We start from the raw sequence: 20,932 nt of genomic DNA on the forward strand, positions 1-20,932 counted from the left end.
CGAATAATAATAATAAAAAAATGCTCCGACGAAGCAAAGAAATAAAAGCAAATCGTGAGCAACTGTTTGGCTTATTGCTGAAAAATGTTTTTAAATTAAAAATTAGCTCTCGCGGATGCTCCCCACACAGTATAGAGTAAATAGGGTCCACGGCGATAGATGGACAAAAGTGGAATCAACTCGAGAGCCCCAAAGAATTTACGGTCGCTGCTACAATATGGGAAATGATTAGTGCGGAATGGAGCTGGGGATGGAATAGCGTATAGATGGAATATGGAACAATGCTTGGGAAAGTTTCGTATCGTCTTCAATTGTGGCGGATGACTTTGACAAACGTGGTTTGTGGGATCTTCGAACCGGTTTCGATGGAGCTTATCGAACTGAAAATTGATTGGATGGAGGAAACTTCGATCTATAACGCAGCAGCAGCCATAAGAGTAAAAAGGCTATGCTCAAATGTTTTAAGAATTTCGAATGGCCTGCTCAACTTATAATATTTCCACATAAACCAAAAGCTCTTTATTTGAAACCTTCAAGTAGACATGTTGTCACGATGAGAAGGGTTCCAATAAATTGGTCAAATGAAGTTAAGTAACTAGGTCTCATGATAGATTTGTTTTTTTTTTTTGAAAATGATTATAAAGCTCCCTTTCTGGTATAGCACTTGAGTTACATGAAACATCCAATGTTGAAACATTTAAACAAATGTCGAATAAAATTGTTTGTGATTTTTTTTTTTACGAAAATTGTCGCAATTCCCTGTTGCCACGATCAATGCATTATATTTTTGGGTGAATTTAGGTTAGTTAATTGTGAGCTTTTTATAATGTCCCTAAAATATGCCCAGGGGATTAGCCACGTTACTCCTATGTGCAGCAATCGAAGACGGAATCTAACAAATCAGCTAACATTTAAACTCGCTTGTATCCCATTGAGCCTTACAAGTACCCCAAGTCGGAAAAAATGCACCGCTGACATTCTGTTTGGCAGTGGCAAACATATATTGCATCAATCCCTTCCAAAAGGGACACTTGCATCAAATTGCTCACCTTCAAACAATGGCACCCAGTCACGACAACGGTGTTCTATACGCGGTCGAATGGGGCGGAATCTGGAAATGAAGTTCGTCTCGCGTCGATTTAGGTAGGTAGATGGGAAGCCTCATCTCAACTGGTGTTGTACCCATTAAAATTAACTAATCCATTTTGTCAACACAATTTCCCAAACTACAGCGGAACACATTAAGCGAAGGGTTAGTGCTACCGACCATGGCGAGGGCGCTCCCACTTGCGGTAGTTGGATATTTATTCACCTATTAGTGACGGTTTGCTCTTTGGAGTTTTTATGATTGCCCCCGTAATTTGCATATATGAAATTTTTGGTATCTTCCTTCATAGGACAGACTTCCTTAGCGTGAGTAGAACTTCCCTAAATCATGTATTTAGCGTCCATGCGGCAATTTTTGGTACCATGACCCTACCGTTGACATTGACGGATCTGAAAGGGGCTCTGAAGCTTTCTTCTAAGACTTTTGCTTTTTGCAAAGCTTTAACATTATTTTGATCACTTTTTTTAAGTGATACTCTTAAGAAAGATCTCTCCTACGATTGCCATATAGGGTTGTCATTTTATCTGTTTTTGGATCCTACCGACAATTATTGAAAACCAGACCAAAACCGTTCAAAACGCCAGAACAGTTCAAAATTTTTCAACTCAACGAAACCAAATGCCAAACCTTGTTGAAACCTTCGAACGCGGATGACTCTAACAAGCTCCTTTTTTCTTGTTTCCACTTTCAGAGTTTCAACCACCCCCTACCGGTGATCGCGGTGGAAATACTAGAGCAGTCTCCTCGTCCGGACGGGACGTGTCATCTTCCATCGTCTTCGTCTCACAAAAAAAAACAGAGCGACTGTCTCGAAACAACCTCTCAACCTTCGAACATGGAAACGGAACGGTGGCCAACGGTGTTTAACGGTTGCAACGTGCTTATGAAGGGGGATTAGACGGTTGTCGGTTGTGATCCCGCTACAAATTGTCCGACGGGAGAAATCAGGTTCGTCGTTTGGCGACGGCGCGTTGATGTCATTTGAACAAGAAGAACAGTGAACGTTGTATGGATTTGTGAGAAATATACATAGGTATTCACTTTCGAGCGAAGAAACTTTCGAAACAATTTCGAGATTCATGAGATCGGAATACACGGACCAGGGTGGGGAGCGATATACTTCCCGGGTATCGGCAGTAGGAGGGCAGCAATCGAACTTCAAAATGTTCACCAGGTGAGTGCAAGTTATTGTTCATATATTTTTAATAACATCGAATTAGCAAGCAACATCTATAGTACAAACCTTGATGTTTATTGAAGCTTTTTAAAATGCAGTAATCCAATACTAGTAGAATTGATTTCTTTGATCGAGCGAGAAAGACTTTCAAGGATTACTTCTCCATTACATAGAAAAAACAATCACAAAAACTGTTTTCAAAAATGTTTAAGTAAAGAGGCACATTTTTTAACCTATGATGACAAAAATGGACGTCATCAAGGTCCATCATTCGAGGAGATCAAAAATGAAATGAATGATAAATTAGTAGTTTACGGAACAAGTTGCAGAACGATAGTTTTTACAGTACGAGTCGTAAATTTATCTTACGAAGCTTGCCGAGTAGGATAATTACGACGAATGCTGAAAAATCGAGTTCTGCAACGAGTTACGTATAACATTTTTTGCAATTTCGTAGAAGACCACTTGAGGGTATCAGAAACTATATCGGAATGTATTCACCATTATTTTACAACAGTACTGGAAAGTGCTATTTTTCGATACTAATATTAGTGCTAACAATTAGTACTTTTCAGCACTATTTCGTTTAGTAGGAAAAGTAGGCCGTTATGTTGTTCATTCTCTCGATAGGGACCCAAGTTACCAGTAAGCACGACAATGCGGCACGGTAACAGCATTATATCCGCATAGAGGGTATTCATTTGATGCATGTCAGTTTTATATACGCATAAATGCTGTTATTATGCCAGAAAAGGCGAATTAGCGTGCCACTATAATGCAAAGATATAACCGTGCTTCTCTGCACCACTAATGCTAATATAAGACCACGTGAGAAAAGTCAGTTGTTTTTACCAAGTTTTAAGGGCGAATATCGTATGCTTTCACGTACGCAGCCAGAGAGCTTTCGCGTATGCGGCCAAGCAGCTGGTACACGAGGTAAACAAATGAATGAATAAAGATGGATACCCCGAATAGTATGCAAAAATATAATAAAATGATTCAGATAGTACTTCTCTGCATCAGACTTATTTATTTTGGTGGTTTTATCCTTTTGAGGGTTTGCCATTGCCACATTTTGATCCTTGTTTTATGATGATGAAAATTCCTCATTTTCCGTCTCGAACCTGCGACACCCGTATTGTAGAGTTGTTGAAGTCCTGATCCTTTGCTCCTTCGGCCACATAAGATGAATATTATTGGGAAAAAAAGTGATCAATTTAAAGCATCACTTTACCCCGTCATAAAACCTGGGATTGTAGTAGTGAGAAGATTTTTTTTGACTCCCTCTTACCACTATATGCAAACACAAAGCACGTGGTATATCTGTCAAAACACTGGAGGACATTTTAAGGTGAAGATAAATCGAAGCCACGAGCTGGTGACCAATCGATTAAGTTTTTAGCTTGAACAGATGCTTGGTTCTCCAGATCCGTGCTCTTGAAAATTTGAACTTTGGCTTCGATTAATCTTCACCTTAACATGCCCTATATGCGAATATAGAGCCAATATATTATTTATTTAATGCATGTACGCATCAGGCTTAGAAACATTAATGATGCAGTAATAGAGTTTCTATGCAGTAGAAGTGCTGTTATTAGGCGTGTAGGCATTTGTAGTGCTATTATAATGCATGTATGCATCTATGATGCTGATTTAGGGCTTATTATTAGTGCTTATGGTTACTTGGAGAGTAGACTGATATTCAACGGAACTGCAGGAATAAATTTTCAACACTCTAGGATCAATTCACTCATGAATTACAAAAAGCGTGATAGAATCGAAATAATATCCCTGATAAAACAGAGCGTAAAATAAGCACCAATTTTCGATGCATCCGTAGTTTAGGACCCAATCATCCGATTTTGGTATAAAAATCCGAAAAATAGCACAGAATTCTTTTAAGCCGCAAATTGATGCTTTTTCCCTACGTAATATTTGACTGTTAACTTGGTCCAGAGTTCCATCAAAACAAAACGGCTACTATTTTTATGAAATGTACGGATTTCGATCCACCTCTTTATTTAATTTCACAAAATGGGAACATTTATAGGGTTTATCTTTATTATTGAAATAGTTTCTTATACAACAAGTTGCAAAATGATGATTTATTCAGCATGAGTTGCATATTTATTCAAGGCGGCTCGCCGAGTGTTGAAAAAATCGAGTTTTGCAACGTATGGCATACAACATTTTTTGCTGTTACCAAAAATCCGTTCTAGATGAATTATTTCCAAAAACACAAACAAACATTTCGAGAGAAACATACATCCACAGTGATCGGCGCGCCGAAAAAAAAAGATCATTTTGGCGTTTTTCATACAAAATGGTCAAGTTTGGATCTTGACTCCTAGAGCTCCGATTGATTTTGTAAATTTGTACTGCCACTAGGAAAAAAAACTTAAAATTTGTGCAGTAAAACACTTACACCATTTTGGTCACACATTTTAAAGCTATCGCAAATGTCCCATATTGAAAGAAATGTCAAAATTTGGGTTTTGATATATTTTGAAAAGTTTGAATATTTGTTCTACATAATTGATTCTCTTGTTAAATCAAACATTTTTGCCAAAGAGTATATTGCTCTAAATCGTTTTAAAAATAGTTCAAAATATAAAATTTCGCATTTTAACAAAATGGAGGCATTTGCGATAACTTTAAAGTGGGTGATCAAAACGTGTGATTTTTTTACTGCCCAAGTTTCAGTTACACGCAAGTTATTTCCTAGTTGCGGTTAAAATTTCAGCTCAGTCGGACCTCTAGGAGCCAAGATCCAAGTCACCAAACCAAAATGATCTTATTTTCCGACAATTGCTGCATGTGTAGAATCATTCCAGTTTTTCAATCACGAAGGCTGTGATACAGTAGTATCTAGAAATGTCCCAAATTTGCTCGTTTACATCATACAGAACTTTATTCCCTGCTGGAGGACAAAACAGGTAGGGTAGAAGCACCGTTTTAGGCCATACGCCAGTTATAGCCATAGTAGATTGTACACCGTTTTACATAGCCAATTGGCATGAAACCTTTTGTGTTCAGTAGATCACATGCACATGATAGAGCTACATTAATTTACTCGTCATAATTGATCCAAAACAAAAGAAAAACAATTAATTTTCCTTATAACTTTAACTCCCATACACCTAACTTGACCAGCGTACTCCTGATTTGGCCACTCTCGTAAGAAATCAATGTGATTGGCCAATTTAAGAAGCGGTGTCAAATCTCTGGCCGAAACTGGTTCTGGTGACTTATACTAACCAACAAGATTTTCACAGCGAAACTATGGTTTTAGCTCAGTTTCGATATTTTACATATAGGATATGCATAAAAAGCTTGCATTTGACATATTTGTAGTATGAATACGACTTCCCAATTGATTTTTATTGATATGCACGTACAGTACTGCCTACGAATGCTGGACGATCCGATCCCAAACAAGTGTCATTAAGATCGGATCGCGTATCGGATATGGAATCAGATGCTATGGTAGTAGGGACTAGTGTATTTGGTTGACGCCTCACAAAACAGTACTGAAAAGTGCTACTTTTCAGCACCGAAAAGAATACTGAAAAGTAGCACTTTTCAGTATTGTTATTTTTAGTAGGAAAAGCAAGCCGTATCATCTTAATGAAAAGCTGATTGATTTGCATCGGAATTGCAAAATCATTATTTTGATGGTCTTACTAATCGCCACTGCTGATTAATATACATCGAGCGTTGAATGCTTTGAGATATAAAAGAAAATCAATCACGAAATGTATCCGTATGAGCACTTTAGTAGTTATAGCGGTTGGCATGGTTTAACACGTTTGATTTGCATATGCCTTTAAAAGGAAAACAATGATCTCCAAACATATCGCGATCACCGGCTAATTCATGACGCGCTAAATGCGTGAAACAACTCTAAACAAACTTAAAACAAGTAACAAATTAGTATTACCGAGAGATTTATTGCCCTTTACGATAATACTCGCTAATTACCCCTCGAACGCAGTCCATACAGTCAGGAGCGTCATAATTGATACGGACAATCAAAACTGGTATTTTCAGTTGAATAAAAATTAGAACCTATCCCATGGTTCTCCTGCTGGACATCCAGGCATAGGCACTGGGTTAACTTCACACTTTAGTACCGAGAAACCGCTCCGTCACGACGATCGTACTTCTACCGAACCGTACCGTGCTCCGGGAGCCGAAGTCCACATCCGAGAAAGCCCCGCGGGAGGATGCGACAAAAGCTTTTAAGATGCCAAACATACACAACCGGCGCGCAGATCCATATCCACTCTAAGCGGGCACTTTCACCGTCAATTAAGCAACGGGAACCACCCAGCTCTTGGGCCCGTGACTAGCCCTATAATAGTGGTGCACCAGCACAGCGCGGAGAGGAAGCTGAACGGGGAAAGGTGAAAACGAAGGAAGCACCAGATCCACGATGGGTAGAATCGATCATGGCCCATCGCGTCACGCCTGTCACGTTTGATGTTTTCGACTGTGCGTCCTTCCCGTTGTCGCCTTAGTCATGCATCGACCTAGAGTAGCAACACTTTCCGATCAAAATACGACCATTTCTGCTGAATAGCACCCAACCTTCTAATTGCCTTTTACACGGATTTCGGAGGTTGCGCACCTGTGCTTTGTACCGACGACGGCGGCTGCCTGTGGCGTACCTTCTATGCTCTGGATCGATCGAAAAAGGGTCCCTCACTCGTCGTCGTCATCGTAGAGATGTCGATTATGACGCGATGTCGTTCATAATAAGCTTCGAGAGCGCTGGATCTGTGCCGCGCCGTCGCACAGAGGGGTAACTGGAACAATTTTGTGACCGTAATATTAAATTTGAAAATGAAATGAGAATTTGAATACCGCTGTATTTTTTCTCCCGTAGTCTACGGAGCTGACGTAAACATTTCATATTGCTCGTATCTGCTTCACTATTTGTTGTAGTTTCATGAGTGATGAGAAACTATAGATAGGATCTGCGTTAGATAGAGAAAAAGAACATAGCCTTTCTTTGAACACTTTTATTATTTTGATTGATGATAGAAGTAGTATATGGTATTTTGATACTATTGCATCAAATACAAAATAAAGACCTCAATGTTCCTTGCAGAGCAAAATCTAGAATGCCGTGAAAGGTGTACTGCAATCTATCAAACTCAGGTACCTCTTGATGTACCAAGGGACCAAATGCAGTTCTAGAAGTTGAACACATTCTGAACCCGACTACTATCTCTATCTCTCTGGTTGCCTTTTCCTGCGGCAACCGACGGAATCAAGAGATTTGCGATGTGCTAGTGCGAAAAGATATTCGTGTTATGTCGAGGATGGATTACCAACAGGTGAGCTCGTTTCATGCTTATGATACATTTTCAATTCTTAAACCAACTATGTATGGTTCGTCCTTGTGCCGACATTATACCTTACTCCTATTTAATATTATTTCAATATTCATTACCTTTCATTTTTCGTGATTATTCGATATTATGAATGTCGACGTACTTCTCTAATACTCAAACAATATTTTTGCATTGCGAGACAAAAGTTTAAAACTAATTTTAAGAGAGAGTCACGTTTTTGGTCATTACCCATGGTTATCACCAGGTCCTTTTCCTCCCTCATCATACTCCCATTATCAATTGTACCTTAAAATTCAATAAGCCGTATCTCAGCAACGGTTCAACCGATTTACAATTCAAAACGGCATGAGAATCGTGTAAACTTTTAACACAAATGTAATAGTTAAAGTTTTTCAAACCCGAATGACCCTAGATAACTAGATAGATAATGTACAGATTGACACGTAAAGCAAAAACATATTTCGAGCCTCCCTAATGAAGCAGATTTGTGTACACCTTGGATTTCGCATACCAAAACATTCAGTGCTCTGGATATGCATTCTAGAGGTTTGAAATCTTGAAGAAAGTATTTCAGAATAAGTAACACTACATTTTGGTTCCTTTGGATTTGATCTAGATAACTTCTAACTGATCTAACACAGTTTCCTATCTGCATAGGAACGTCTTAGTTCAGAACTACCTTTGACATTTTTTGGACACAAATTTGCTTTTATAATTGCAGAGAATATGTTTGACTAGATATATCAATTTTCGGTTACACTCAAAATTTCAATTACTGTAAAGAATTAGGAAATAATGTTTGCCTTTGAATCAAAATTTAAAGCATCGACATGTAGGTTTTTCGATATTAATTTGATTGCAGTCTTAATCTAGAGGATATTTTAGAGTAGAAATATAAATTCAAGATTACGCTCAAACTCATTTTTAACAAAAAAAAAAAAAAACTTCAAATAATCCTATTTTTTTAACCTGTTTGCCTATAAATCTAATTTTGAATCGATGCCATGTAGTGTTTTCGGCATCAACTGGATCGTACGTGTCCAGCAGTGTTTGAGCAGAAAATCAATTTTGGATTACACTCAAAAAATTTTTTACTGAAAACCCACGAAAAATCCTAAATTTTCACTCTGTTTGCCTCTAAATCAATATTAAAACCACTGACATGAAATTTTTGTGGCATGAATTCGCTTTCAGAAATTCACTAAGTATGTTTGTGCTTTGGGCTTTAGGACATTAGTTGAATGACGTTTGGTCGAATGAAACTTGGTCGAAAGTATACTTGGTCGAACGGACATTTAGTCGAATGGACATTTGGTCGAATGCCTTTAGAACGTCTAGTCAAATGAAGCTTTGTCGACCGGACATTTGGTTGAAAATGAATTTGTAAAGGTTTATTGGGAAAGCATTTTGTCCAACAGATAGAGAACAAAACTGGGTGTTTTTCACAATGGATTAAAGTTTGATCTTAAGAAGTCAATAATAAATGACTCTAATCTATCTCTATGATATTACATACGCTTTACAATGTGGATAGTATATATGATACTGTCTATAAAGTTTTAATTATTCTTATCAATTTTTTTTATTCTTCAGCTGTTTTTGGATTTAAAGGCGGGACATTTTATTTTACCAAATTTTGAAGAACCCTAAAGGGAATTGTGTCGAATACTGTAGAAATAGTTTTCCTACATTAACCTAAATATTCAGCTACTACAAATTTTCTTTAAACTACAGTACTTCAAAGTTTGGAACATAAAAATATGTTGAATATATTTTTCTTCCAGAATATCATCATTCCTGGAAAAAATGCCTCGCAAATACGTTGCTTGGTTATTAAAGTTTCAAGCTCTATATAATTAATTATTCTTCAATAATGTGATCGTTCTTAATGCATGACTGCTGATTTTTATTATTTTTATTACATTCCTTGAGGCTTGGATGACGGTGCCGATGACATCGATTGATAAAAAATTCAATCAAAATAATCGAACAAGATAGTCAAGTTTATTCTGTATACTGAATTCTTCCTCACAAGATCTGCTCGTCACAATTCATCCGAATAGCAGAATAAGCCTTAATGAGAAAAATGACAGCAAGAAACGTCATAAAAGCGAGGAGTCAATCTATGTTGTGGGAGAGTCTGATCAACTGGATCCCCGATATATCGCTCGTCACATAATGAAGGCTTGAGGTTCATTCAAGAAGTTTCAGAAGTACAACAAAGCTGACTTTTTGCCCTCTATCATGTTCTACTTGCATGGTACGTACTTCCCATTTTCAATCACTCAATCACAGTACTAACAACAAAATGTGAATCTGTTCTTTTAGCTTTAAAAATTAATATTCTACTTATTTCTCGATTTTTGACTTTCGACGAATGTCCTTTCAATCAATGTCGTACACTTTTTAAATCATTTAAATTATTTTCGACCAAATGTCCATTCGATGAAACGTCACTCGACCAAACGTCATTCGACCAAATGTCATAGATTCGGGCATGAATAGTAATTTGTGGATATACTCAAAATTTCTTTTGCTAAACAACTAAGGAAATACTTATATTTTATTACTATTTGCCTTTAAACCGAGTTTCAAAGCGATGACATAAAGTTTCTCTACATAAATTAGATTGTGCAGAAACAGTGTATATGTTTGAGCAGAAAGATACATTTTGGGTTACACTTAAAACTTCTTATCAATAAAAATAAAACACAAAATAGGTTTTAACCTGATTGGCAGTACATTGGCTACTACATTATACATTAACGTTTTTTTATTTACGATAAAACAAAAATTTTTGATGACAAAATGTCTTTCACAGAAAAAAAAAAACTAAGCAAAAACTTATTTTCTACAACTAGGGTAAGCGTTCCCTTTTGTGGGTGTTCCTATAGTTGCGGTAGTACCGTTTTCACTGATTTTATTACACTATTCACAGACCCGACACTGTCAATCGACGTATTAATTTATTGATACACGGATTAGCTGAAAACACCGTTCAAATTGCTTTAAAACTGATGAAATATCACTAAAATTGTCAAAACTTTTCTTACTTGTACCAATAGTTGCGGTAAAGTGTCCCTATAGTGGAGGATCCCATAAGAAAACAACGGATACCGCAACTATAGGAACACAAATTAAAAATATACCGCAACTAAAGGAACAGTGTACCAATAGTGGAGGTATTATTTTTCACTGACATGCCGTGGATTACTGCGATGAAATCATTTTTCTCATTAAGTCAATGCTCGTTACTTTCCGTTACAACATTAACATGTACATTAATTGCGCTTCATGAATTCAGGCGGTTAAATGAAGTTCAATTGTGCTTAATACCTCCATTATTGGTACATCTACCCTATTTGCTTGTACATCCAAACTGAAAGAAACGACATGTATTTTTTTCTAACATAGTGTGTTCTTTTTTTTTTTGATAAAAATTCATGAATCATCGCATTGAGTTTAGGTTAAAAAAAAACATACAAAAATAAGGTTTTCGCAATTTTTAGTGAAAAAAATTAGTGTAATCATAACGGTTGATTTCTAAACAAGTTTTTTAAATTAATTTCTACAGACCAGTTTGTGTAGAAAAATTACATATCTTTGCTATTAATATTGAATTAACTGTAAAAGATTTTGAAAAAGGGATTTCCGTAGCTTTTTAGGTAAAATCAAATTGGAGTGTAATCAAAAAAAAATGTTTTCAAGTTTATGTAAAAAAAACTGCATGACATCGCTTTAATTTTTATGAATTTGGGCATACAGGTTTAAAAATCGTCTCGGTCTCGTTGTTTTTAAATCAAAAGAAATTCAGATTGTTATCAAATATTTCTATTTCTGCCTAAACATTTTCACTGAACTGCCACAATTAAATTCATGTTGAAATGAAAGCCTGCATATTAAAGGCAACAGATTTGAAAAATTGAGTTTTAGGTAAAGCGAATCTTTGGTTTAAATATAAAATAATTGTTAAAAGTTGTTCTTGCAAACATTCTTCTTCTTCTTTCTGGCCTTACGTCCTCACTGGGACAGAGCCTGCTCATCAGCTTAGTGTTCTTATGAGCACTTCCACAGTTATTAACTGAGAGCTTACTATGCCAATGACCATTTTTGCATGCGTATATCGTGTGGCAGGTACGAAGATACTCTATGCCCTTGGAAGTCGAGAAAATTTCCAACCCGAAAAGATCCTCGACTGGTGGGATTCGAACCCACGACCCTCAGCTTGGTCTTGCTGAATAGCTGCGCGTTAACCGCCACGGCTATCTGGGCCCCTTCTTGCAAACATATTCATTGGAGTTTTAATCCTGTCAACAGATCATCTTTCATCCCTTGGAATGGTGTTGCATTGTTTATTTTTTACCAAAAAGCGTAGAAAGGGGCTGTCCATTAATTATGTAAGGGGTTATGGGGGAAGGGGTTTTGGTTGAGATTTCTTACGCGCCATACAATTTATTTTGGATTTTCATACAAAAAATCTTATCATGGGGGGAGGGGTGTTGAAAAATCCCAAAAATTGTCTTACGTAATTAATGGACCGTCCCAAAGTGCCTTTAGCTCCATAACTTAACCGCCTTTTTTTGAGAACTTCTAAGTGTGCGTTCATTTTAAATGTTGTTTGGACCCACTGCTGTCAGAATTTTTAAAGTTGCTCCATTTAGCGGATATATGCATTATAAAAGTGAGAATTGATATTTTTCTGATTTTTCTTTAGAAAAAACGCTTCGAATTGATATTTACATATAATAAATATGTTTTTAGTTGGCCTAATTTTGAGTGCAATCCAAAATGTTTTTTTTATCATAAACATGTTCACTGGATTTAAGCTACAAATTTAATGCTGAGTAAACTATATTTCATCAATTTTCATTTTGATTTTCAGGCAACCAGGTGCTTAAGGTGAAGATGAATCGAAGCCAACGTTCAAGTTTTCAAGAGCACGGATCTGGAGGACCAAACACCCGTTGAGCTGAAAACCTAATCGATTGGTCACCACTAGCTAGTGACCAATCGATTAAGTTTTCAGCTAAAACGAATGTTTGGTTCTCTAGATCCGTGTTCTTGAAAATTTCAACTTTGGCTTCGATTCATCTTCACCTTAAACTAGAAATTTTTGCGATTAATTAAGTAAAAGAAGTTTTCAATCTGATCCAAACATTGATACTGTTCTTGTTCAATAAAATTTATATCGAAAAACTACACGTCGTCGCTTTGATACCACAGCGTAACAAAAATTACATTTTTGCGTGTCTCAAGGATCAAATTATGTGTCTCTAGTAGATTTGGGGTTGCTGAATCTGGTGCCATACTCAGAAATGTTCCAGCACGTCACAATTTTTAGCTACAGGTCGCCAAAGTTGTATAAAACACTGGTTTTATTGATGTTTACATGAAATTTAAAGTACAATTTATCATATTTGTTTGTAATCTAATCCACCAAACATGCAAAATAGAACTTGAACTTTCATTCCAGACATAATTTGATTGAAATTGCGCGATTAAATTTCGATTAAACCGATTTTTTTAACATGCTTGCAGTCTCCATACAAAATTTTTCGTTTCTTCTATATGGCAAAATACAACAATTCTCTAAACCATCAAAAAATAACTTTTCCGTATCGAAAGTATTACAAACTTTGATGATAAGTATTGTTATATACATAAAGTTTGAATTTTGTGGCAAATTAAGCCAATATATTACCTCACAAGCTGGCAAACTTGCATGCAAGTTGGCTGAAATAGTCAATTTTTGCATTTTCAACAGTGAATATCTCAAATACTAGACGTGCTATGAAATTTCTGAAAACGGCAATGGATTCAGCAACCCTGAATTAAGTGAATAGCGTTATTTTGTTGCTGGAGACAAAAACGTGTTCCGCAGTGTACTCTTTTTAAAGGCACACAATAGGGTAACGACTGTTTATTTCGTTCATAACCGCTAACAGTTAGCGCCAGCAGCAAAAAGTACAGACAACAACCTTTCGAGTATGCAGTTTCTCTCTCTGGCCGCCAAGCGTCGACACTGATGCTTGTATTCTAGTCACTGATCGTGCTACGCTGGATTCTCAAATTTCTTAAACAACCAACACAAACGCAAGGAAGATTGGAAGTCGAGAGCTGTCAAAACATATGGAAAATAACGAAAAACGTAAATTACTAGCAATTAGGAAACTGGATCGAAGAAGTAGTGATTAAAAATCAAGCCTTATGTGACTATATAACTTTTTGTGTTTAGTTCATCTCCCATGGTGCCCTTCTTTGCTTCAGGATTTCGTTTTTTTTGCTAAAGACAAGAACTTTCTAGGTGGTCAGGATCATGAGCTAGAGTCTATTGAAATATGACCGAATTATATACACACTAGCGTCGCGGCAAAATTGCTAACTAAACAAAGCTGTCTCAAATTGCATTTAAGTTTCTGATCATCTTTGCCGAAGACATCATATTTAAATAGACTACAGTCTTTTGGAATATGATCAAATTACTGGCGCACTAGCGTCACGTAGTGCCAAAATTGCCAACTAAACCATGCTGCCTCAAATTTCAAGCTTTTGAACAACTTTGCTGTAGACAAGAGCTTTTTGGTGATCGGGATCATGAGCTAGAACCTGCTAGAATATGGCCAAATAACATGCAACCAAGCGCAAAGTAGCGACAAAATTGCAAACTACACAGGGCGAACTACTAACGAGCGTCTCAATGTTAGTGTTTCCAAAGAACGAAATTCAAGAAAATTGTGTTAAGTCTATGAGTAAAGCCAGAAACTTATCGAGTCTAAGAATAAGACCAGAAACTTAATTCATTACGAAAAATGTTACTTTAGACGAATTTAATGTCAAATCAAGTCGCAGAATTCGTCCATCTTTGATTTGCAGCAAATTTTACACATGTTTTTGGCATGATACAATAGGTATTTTCCATAGAAAAATCGATCATTGTGACTCGAGAATAACTTTTGAAAATGGTCTATGAATATTTGCCTGCAACTTATTTGGAAAATTCTTTAGTTATTCGCGTTTCTCCATGAATAATAATACGTTTTTGAGAGTAAAGACCATATTTGTTTCCAATTACTTATATTCCCTGATGGAGAATCGCGAATAACTAAAGAAAATGGCCTATTTTAATATTTAAATAAAACTTAACGTTCGTACAAATGTACGAACGTACTCGTGTTGATAAATTCATCATATTCGACTTGTTGCTTAAATAACTGTTTTGTCATGATTGTCCCGAATTACTCCCGTGTGCGTCGCAGCGCGGTGCCAGCTCTGGTGGAGCAAGTTTAAAAGCGTTTTTTTTTCTTCTTTTCTGGAACGATTACCGAATTTGTTCGCTATTGTTCTGCTCATGGTTCAAATTGAATTTTGATTGATTGAGCATTTTTCCACTTTATTTTGCTCTCACCTACATACCTACCTACCTACTGCTCCTCGGAATGGGTTTCTTTTCATTCATAATGTGCCAGGTAATGGTGCGAGCGCGATGTTAAGTACATGTGAACCTGTTTGGCAGTCGCTCTTTTTGATTTCTATAATGCCCCGGTTAATTGAATCAATTGGAATGGGGAATTGGCATTGGGGGTTATATTTGGTTTCATTTACTTTTGCTTGTACAAAATGAGCTATTACATAATAATGTGGATACATTTTGAGGACAATATCAGTAGAAATGAACATTCGGAATCAATAAAAGTATTGTGGATCAAACATTTTTGACATCTTTGGGGTTACCCAGTTAGGTCATATGTGAACATATTGTATAATATTGGCTCCAAAATGCTGCCTTGAACACTAGCTCCTACATGAAGTCTTTCCAACTTGAAGTTCTGATAATTAACCTAAAGTGCACGGTTCGACAACTAACTTTGGATTATTCTAACAATGTATAAGTTTTTCAGTTTTACATTCAACCCTCCATGCCAAACACTGTCTAGAAGAGCAAGACCAGTAGAATAGCCTTCAGATATATTGGAACGAATCAAATTTGTTACACGTAAAAGTTGGTGTGTGGTCGAATGTCCATGTCGGAATCCGAATTTTTCATTGCAAAAAAATTTATTTTTTGTTGATGAAATAACATTTTCAAAAAGTTTTTTGATAAAGGAAAGCAAACTGATTGGACGATTGCTAGAAACTTCTGCAGGATTTCTGTCTAGTTTAAAATTGGCACAACTTTGACATTTTTCCATTTGTCAGATAAATAAGCCAACTGGATATATCAACTTAAAATGATAAGCTACTTTCTTGAAGTTTCTTGATGAGGATGTAGAAAATTCCATCGTCGCTATACGCTCATGCTCATGTTAAAAAGTTTTCACTTCTTCCAAATCAGTCTCCTAGGAATTTAAAACACGTTCTCTTGATTGAAAATGCTTTTGAAATCCTGAGTAATCTAGTAAGTTCAGTTAGTTCAGTAGGACTAGTGAGTCCTAAATTAAAATTATGCGCACTTGCGCTTTTTCGCAATTAGTTAGTAATAATTGTTTACCCCTTTCAATGCCGCAAATGGCATCTGAGGTTTTATTTTAAAATTTTAGATAAATTCCTAAAAGACTTGAAGCTAAAAATTTACTTTAATTAAAAAAATATTACTTTTTCAAAATTTTTGTTTCTTCATTGAGAAAAGCGTTTTTAATTTCTTTTTGCAGATTATGCCATATAATTTTCATAGCAGAATCGTGAGTTCTTTAAAATTGACTTCTCCTCGTGTTTCTAAGACTGATCAAAATTATCATCGTCTCTACTCACAAATCAGAATTTTACTTCATATTTTGATATTGCAATGCTTCTTGCTTCAACAAAAGATTTTTTTCAAGTTTCGAGAACATTGTCAATACCAAGTTTTGTTTGAAATTGTTTTATTAATTATTCACCAACACGGAGTGACCAATCGATAAAGTTTTCAGCGTAAATGATTGTCTGGTTCTCCAGACTTGTGCTCTTCAAACTTCGAGATGAGGGCTTTTGATTCATCTTCATTCTAAGTATTCAATATTTAGCTTCATTTTCTTCATCGTAAAATTTTCAAAAATCTTGTATGCGAAATTTGTTTATTTATTTGATAAATATGTAACAGAACTTCCAATCAAACTTCCCAATTTACCAATAGCCCTTTAATTACTTATTTGCCTTTTTGGTCTTATAGGGCTATTATAGCACTATATTAGCACGCAGGGCGAATTAAAGTGCTATTTGGTTACTTGGGTTATCATTAATTTGCAGTGAAACCTCAAAATATGATCCTTAACTTTCAAGCCCTCAGATAGCTTTTCAACCTCCCTCACTGATCCCATCCCTGCCAGCAATAACCATAAATCGACTTCGTCCGGCTTCTGATTTCTTAACTCCGAACGACCAGAGAAGTGCGATATGAATCTCGTAACTTACACACAGCTTCTTCCTTCGGAAAGCTTTCTCTACTAACCTAACTATCGTCCAGCTTACATTCGGTCATCATCGTCTTTGTCGTTCGTTACGATCATCTTGGTCACCGTCGTCGTCCAACATATTGGTCACTAACAGGCAATCGGATCTTTCCGATTGGACGACAAACGAACGGTTCGGTCAACCCCGATCTCTGCGAAGCGAACAGTTTTTAAAGAGTTAATTAAGAAAATGTCTTTTCTCTCTGTCCCTCTCTGCTGGGTTGTTTCACGCTGGTCACTAACTGCTGATCACATGGAAGCAAACGTGTAGGTATATGGAGATGTGTGTTACACTGATTGCTGCTCTCTCGGGGCGAAGAAGGGGTTAAGGTGATCTTCTTCGATCGGCGATTGGGGGATTTCTTCGAACTGTCGTCGTTGTCGTTGTCATGTGGACAGCGATGTGGATTCGATGTCGCGAGTTGTCGTCATCTTCGTCATCACTACGTGCCATCTCACTTTCTTCTGAGGGGGATCATTCGCATTTAATGTTAAGTTGAAGAAAATTGTTTGTTGGTCACTGCGTCAAAATTGGAATACACTGAAACCTCGACTTTCGTAATTAGTCGGGTCGGGAGTACATCAACTGAATTTTACTTATATGTAATTTGTTTGACGTAAATACAATGCTTGTCGTCGGATTTCAGTTTGTATGCAATTTTGTATACTGATGATAATAGATTAAAAGTAAGACTTGTGTGACAAAACTTGTTCAAAATTATGACAACTATACTCTAATGTCTACGTTAGCCAAGAACTCCGTGAGACATAGGCTTTCAGTTCTATAAGCGTAACCAGTGGTTTTTGAATGCTTATGAACAACGTTTGTACCCATATAAGCTCATGAGAATCGATTTTGTCAAGTAAAGAAGTAACGTAAATGGAGATTTCAGTGTAGAAATTCGCGATTTCGTAGAAATTTGTAAATGGAACTCTTCTTCTTATTTTTGGCATAACGTCCTCTCTAAGACCTAGTTCTCAGCTCAGTGTTCTTATGAGCACTTCCACAGTTATTAACTGAGAGCTTTCTTTGCCAAAGTTGCCATTTTCGCATTCGTATATCGTGTAACAGGTATGATGATACTCTACGCCCAGGGATATCAAGGAAATTTTCTTTACAAATAGATCCTGGACCGACCGGGAATCGAACCCAGACACCTTCAACGTGGTTTTGCTTTGTATCCGCGGGCTCTAACTACTCGGCTAAGGAAGGCCCCAATGGAACTCTATCGGACCCAAATTGACAATTAACGCAATTCCGGTGTCCGAAAAGTTCTGATAATCAACTCTTTAAACCCTCATCCAACTCAATCCTGGATCACCTTTTCTAGAAAAATCCTTCTTGTCCCAATTTTTTCACTGCTGGCGTCCCTGCAGTCCCTGTACCGTGTTGTGGGTGGCCAATTATTTGCGTATATCAAAAGCAATATTTTCCCCCTTGTGCGATGAGTAGTTGTAGCTACAATCTCAACTCGATCATCATTCCGCGCTCCGATCCTCGGATCCCCCCCTTCTTCACCGTGCCCAATCGCAGTCAGCTACTTATATACGGATCAGGTCGTAAACAAACGACATCTCTGCGCGCTCGATTCTTGCGAGAGGCGTCTTGTATCGACATTTCGCTCCATTACGCTGGCCGTTTAATGTGTACTTCGTCTTCATACACATGGTTGTTGTCCATCGGGCCTCGGACAAGACGAGAGGGAGAAATATACACATTGGTCCACTTATCGAAATTGTTATATCAAAATTCGATTTTCCCTGCCTCCCTCGCAAATAAGGTTCTTCTTATGATGTTTCGCTGACTGGCTTCGTTCGACTTGGTACTCGATGCAGTTCTCGCTACCAAGGGCGTAACAAGGATGTCCAAGTCCATTAAGAATAGATTTCATGCATTTTTTCCAATAATTCTTCTATATAAATTCCACAAGCGTGTATTGCCTAGGAACACTCTAATATGATTCTTCTTCCTTTGTTTTCTTTCTGGCATTACTTCCCAACAGGAATAGACCCTGCTTCTAAGCTTAGTGTTCATAAAGGCATTTCCGCAGTTATTAAATGAGAGCTTACTTTGCCAATTGACCATTTTTGCAAGTGTATTTCGTGTTAACGGAGATACTTTATGTCCAAGGATGTCTAGAACATTTCCTTTACGAAAACATCCTCGAGTGGGAATCGAACCCAGCTTGATCTTGCAAAATAGCTGTACGTTTACAACTACGATTATCTGGGCCCCCACTATGTTCCTTTTCTAACAATTTCAACGCTTTCTGATCTTAGATGTTTTAAAAGAGAAGCATTTAATCTTAACAGCAGTCTGCATGTGATACCATCGTTATGTCCCTAATGATAATCGTGTAGAGAATATGAGTTAATCAGAAAACGAATATAGAAATGACAAAAATTCATCTCGTATAACTATCTGACCACCGTATGTAGCATATATTTCCCATACTTGCCTGATCAACAGTTCTAGTGAGACAACTGTACCGCACAAAACAGCTGAGCTACCCGAGCAGAAGAAAATAACTACTGAATACCAAATTGAGGTATTCCATACCAGATAATTTCCAATACTTCCAACCTGAATGAGGTATGAATGAGCCCTGCATAAGAGGTAAAATACCTCAAATAATACCTTCTGCACATTCTACGAATACCAAGCTGATAATTAGATCAGGTATTGTAATACCTAAATACTACGTGATGGATTTTCATATAAAAGTGAAATTTTTCAATAATTGTTCAATACCTCCAGCAGACCTCAATAGCTATCGAATACCAAAATGAAGTATTTTAGATTGTTTTAAACTTGTTTTGTAAATACCTTTATAATACCAAAATGAGGTATTGACAACTGAACAATACCTAATTATGGTATGATACCAAAATATGGTATGCATAAGTTATTGCGAGTTATTCTTTCCTCCTCGGGTATACAAACAAACTTTCATTTTTCAGAACGAAATATCATGATTTCTGTAAATCGGTTAAGAAAAACGAATGCAAAACTAAAGAATATTAGTATACTTCATGTAAAAGCTGATTTTATTTGAATCGAGAAAATTCGAGGCTTTATATACGAATATTAAAAATTTAGGGGAATTGTACCAGTTTTGGCCACCCTAAGGAAAAATATTGTTTATACATAAATCAAACGACCTTTGGTTACTGTCAATACATTAAACGAAAGCTTTCAATCCATGCTCAGCAGGAAAAATATAAAAACTAATCTGTAACTTTGTTTTTGTATTAAAAATGGGGGTAGCGAATACTGGACCACTTGCACCAGTATTGGCCACGATTTTAATTTCGGTTCCTGAATTCGCCACCTACGTTGTTTTCTTATGGAGGGTGGCGAATTCAGGAACACCTTGGCGAAAAATAGGTGCAAAGGAGCAAAAATTTAAGGGAAAATGATTTTTTTCTATTATTTTCTGATAAAATTTTGCGGTTTCCAAGAATATTTCCGTATCATCTTAAAGCAATTTAGCGAACACTAAACAATTGGCAACCATATATGTAGTAAAACGGTATATAATCCGGGGTGGCGAATAACTGGTACATGGCGAATACCGGTACATTTTCCCTATACGATTTTAGCATTTTAGAAACGTTTACAAACAATTTGTTCTACGATCACTATATGATGTAGTTTTGAATAGTTGGTGATTTATCTTTGATACTCTAGTATCATAGAACATGAATATGGTCTCAAACTTCTTAGCGAAATGTATTTGTAAGCTAGGATGCCAGTACTTGAAAATCTATCAAAGTTACCCCGTTTTACAGTACCTATCACTTACCGGCATCAGTAGGCATATCGGGGCAGTATGAACACCCAGGTCAGAATGCATGCGCG

General features: G+C 36.8%; 1 protein-coding gene across 1 annotated transcript in view; it reads left to right on the forward strand.

The window, feature by feature from the left end:
* LOC5570162 (neuronal PAS domain-containing protein 4) overlaps positions 1–20,932 on the forward strand; it is a 201,156-nt gene that overhangs the window by 15,992 nt on the left and 164,232 nt on the right. The window contains exon 2 of the mRNA XM_021850707.1: positions 1,800–2,282. Within this exon, the coding sequence (XP_021706399.1) occupies positions 2,188–2,282 (95 nt within the window). The 5' untranslated portion in view covers positions 1,800–2,187. The remainder of the gene's footprint in view (positions 1–1,799; positions 2,283–20,932) is intronic.

This window comes from Aedes aegypti, chromosome 3, assembly GCF_002204515.2.
Source record: "Aedes aegypti strain LVP_AGWG chromosome 3, AaegL5.0 Primary Assembly, whole genome shotgun sequence".
Classification (NCBI taxonomy): Eukaryota; Metazoa; Arthropoda; class Insecta; order Diptera; family Culicidae; genus Aedes; species Aedes aegypti.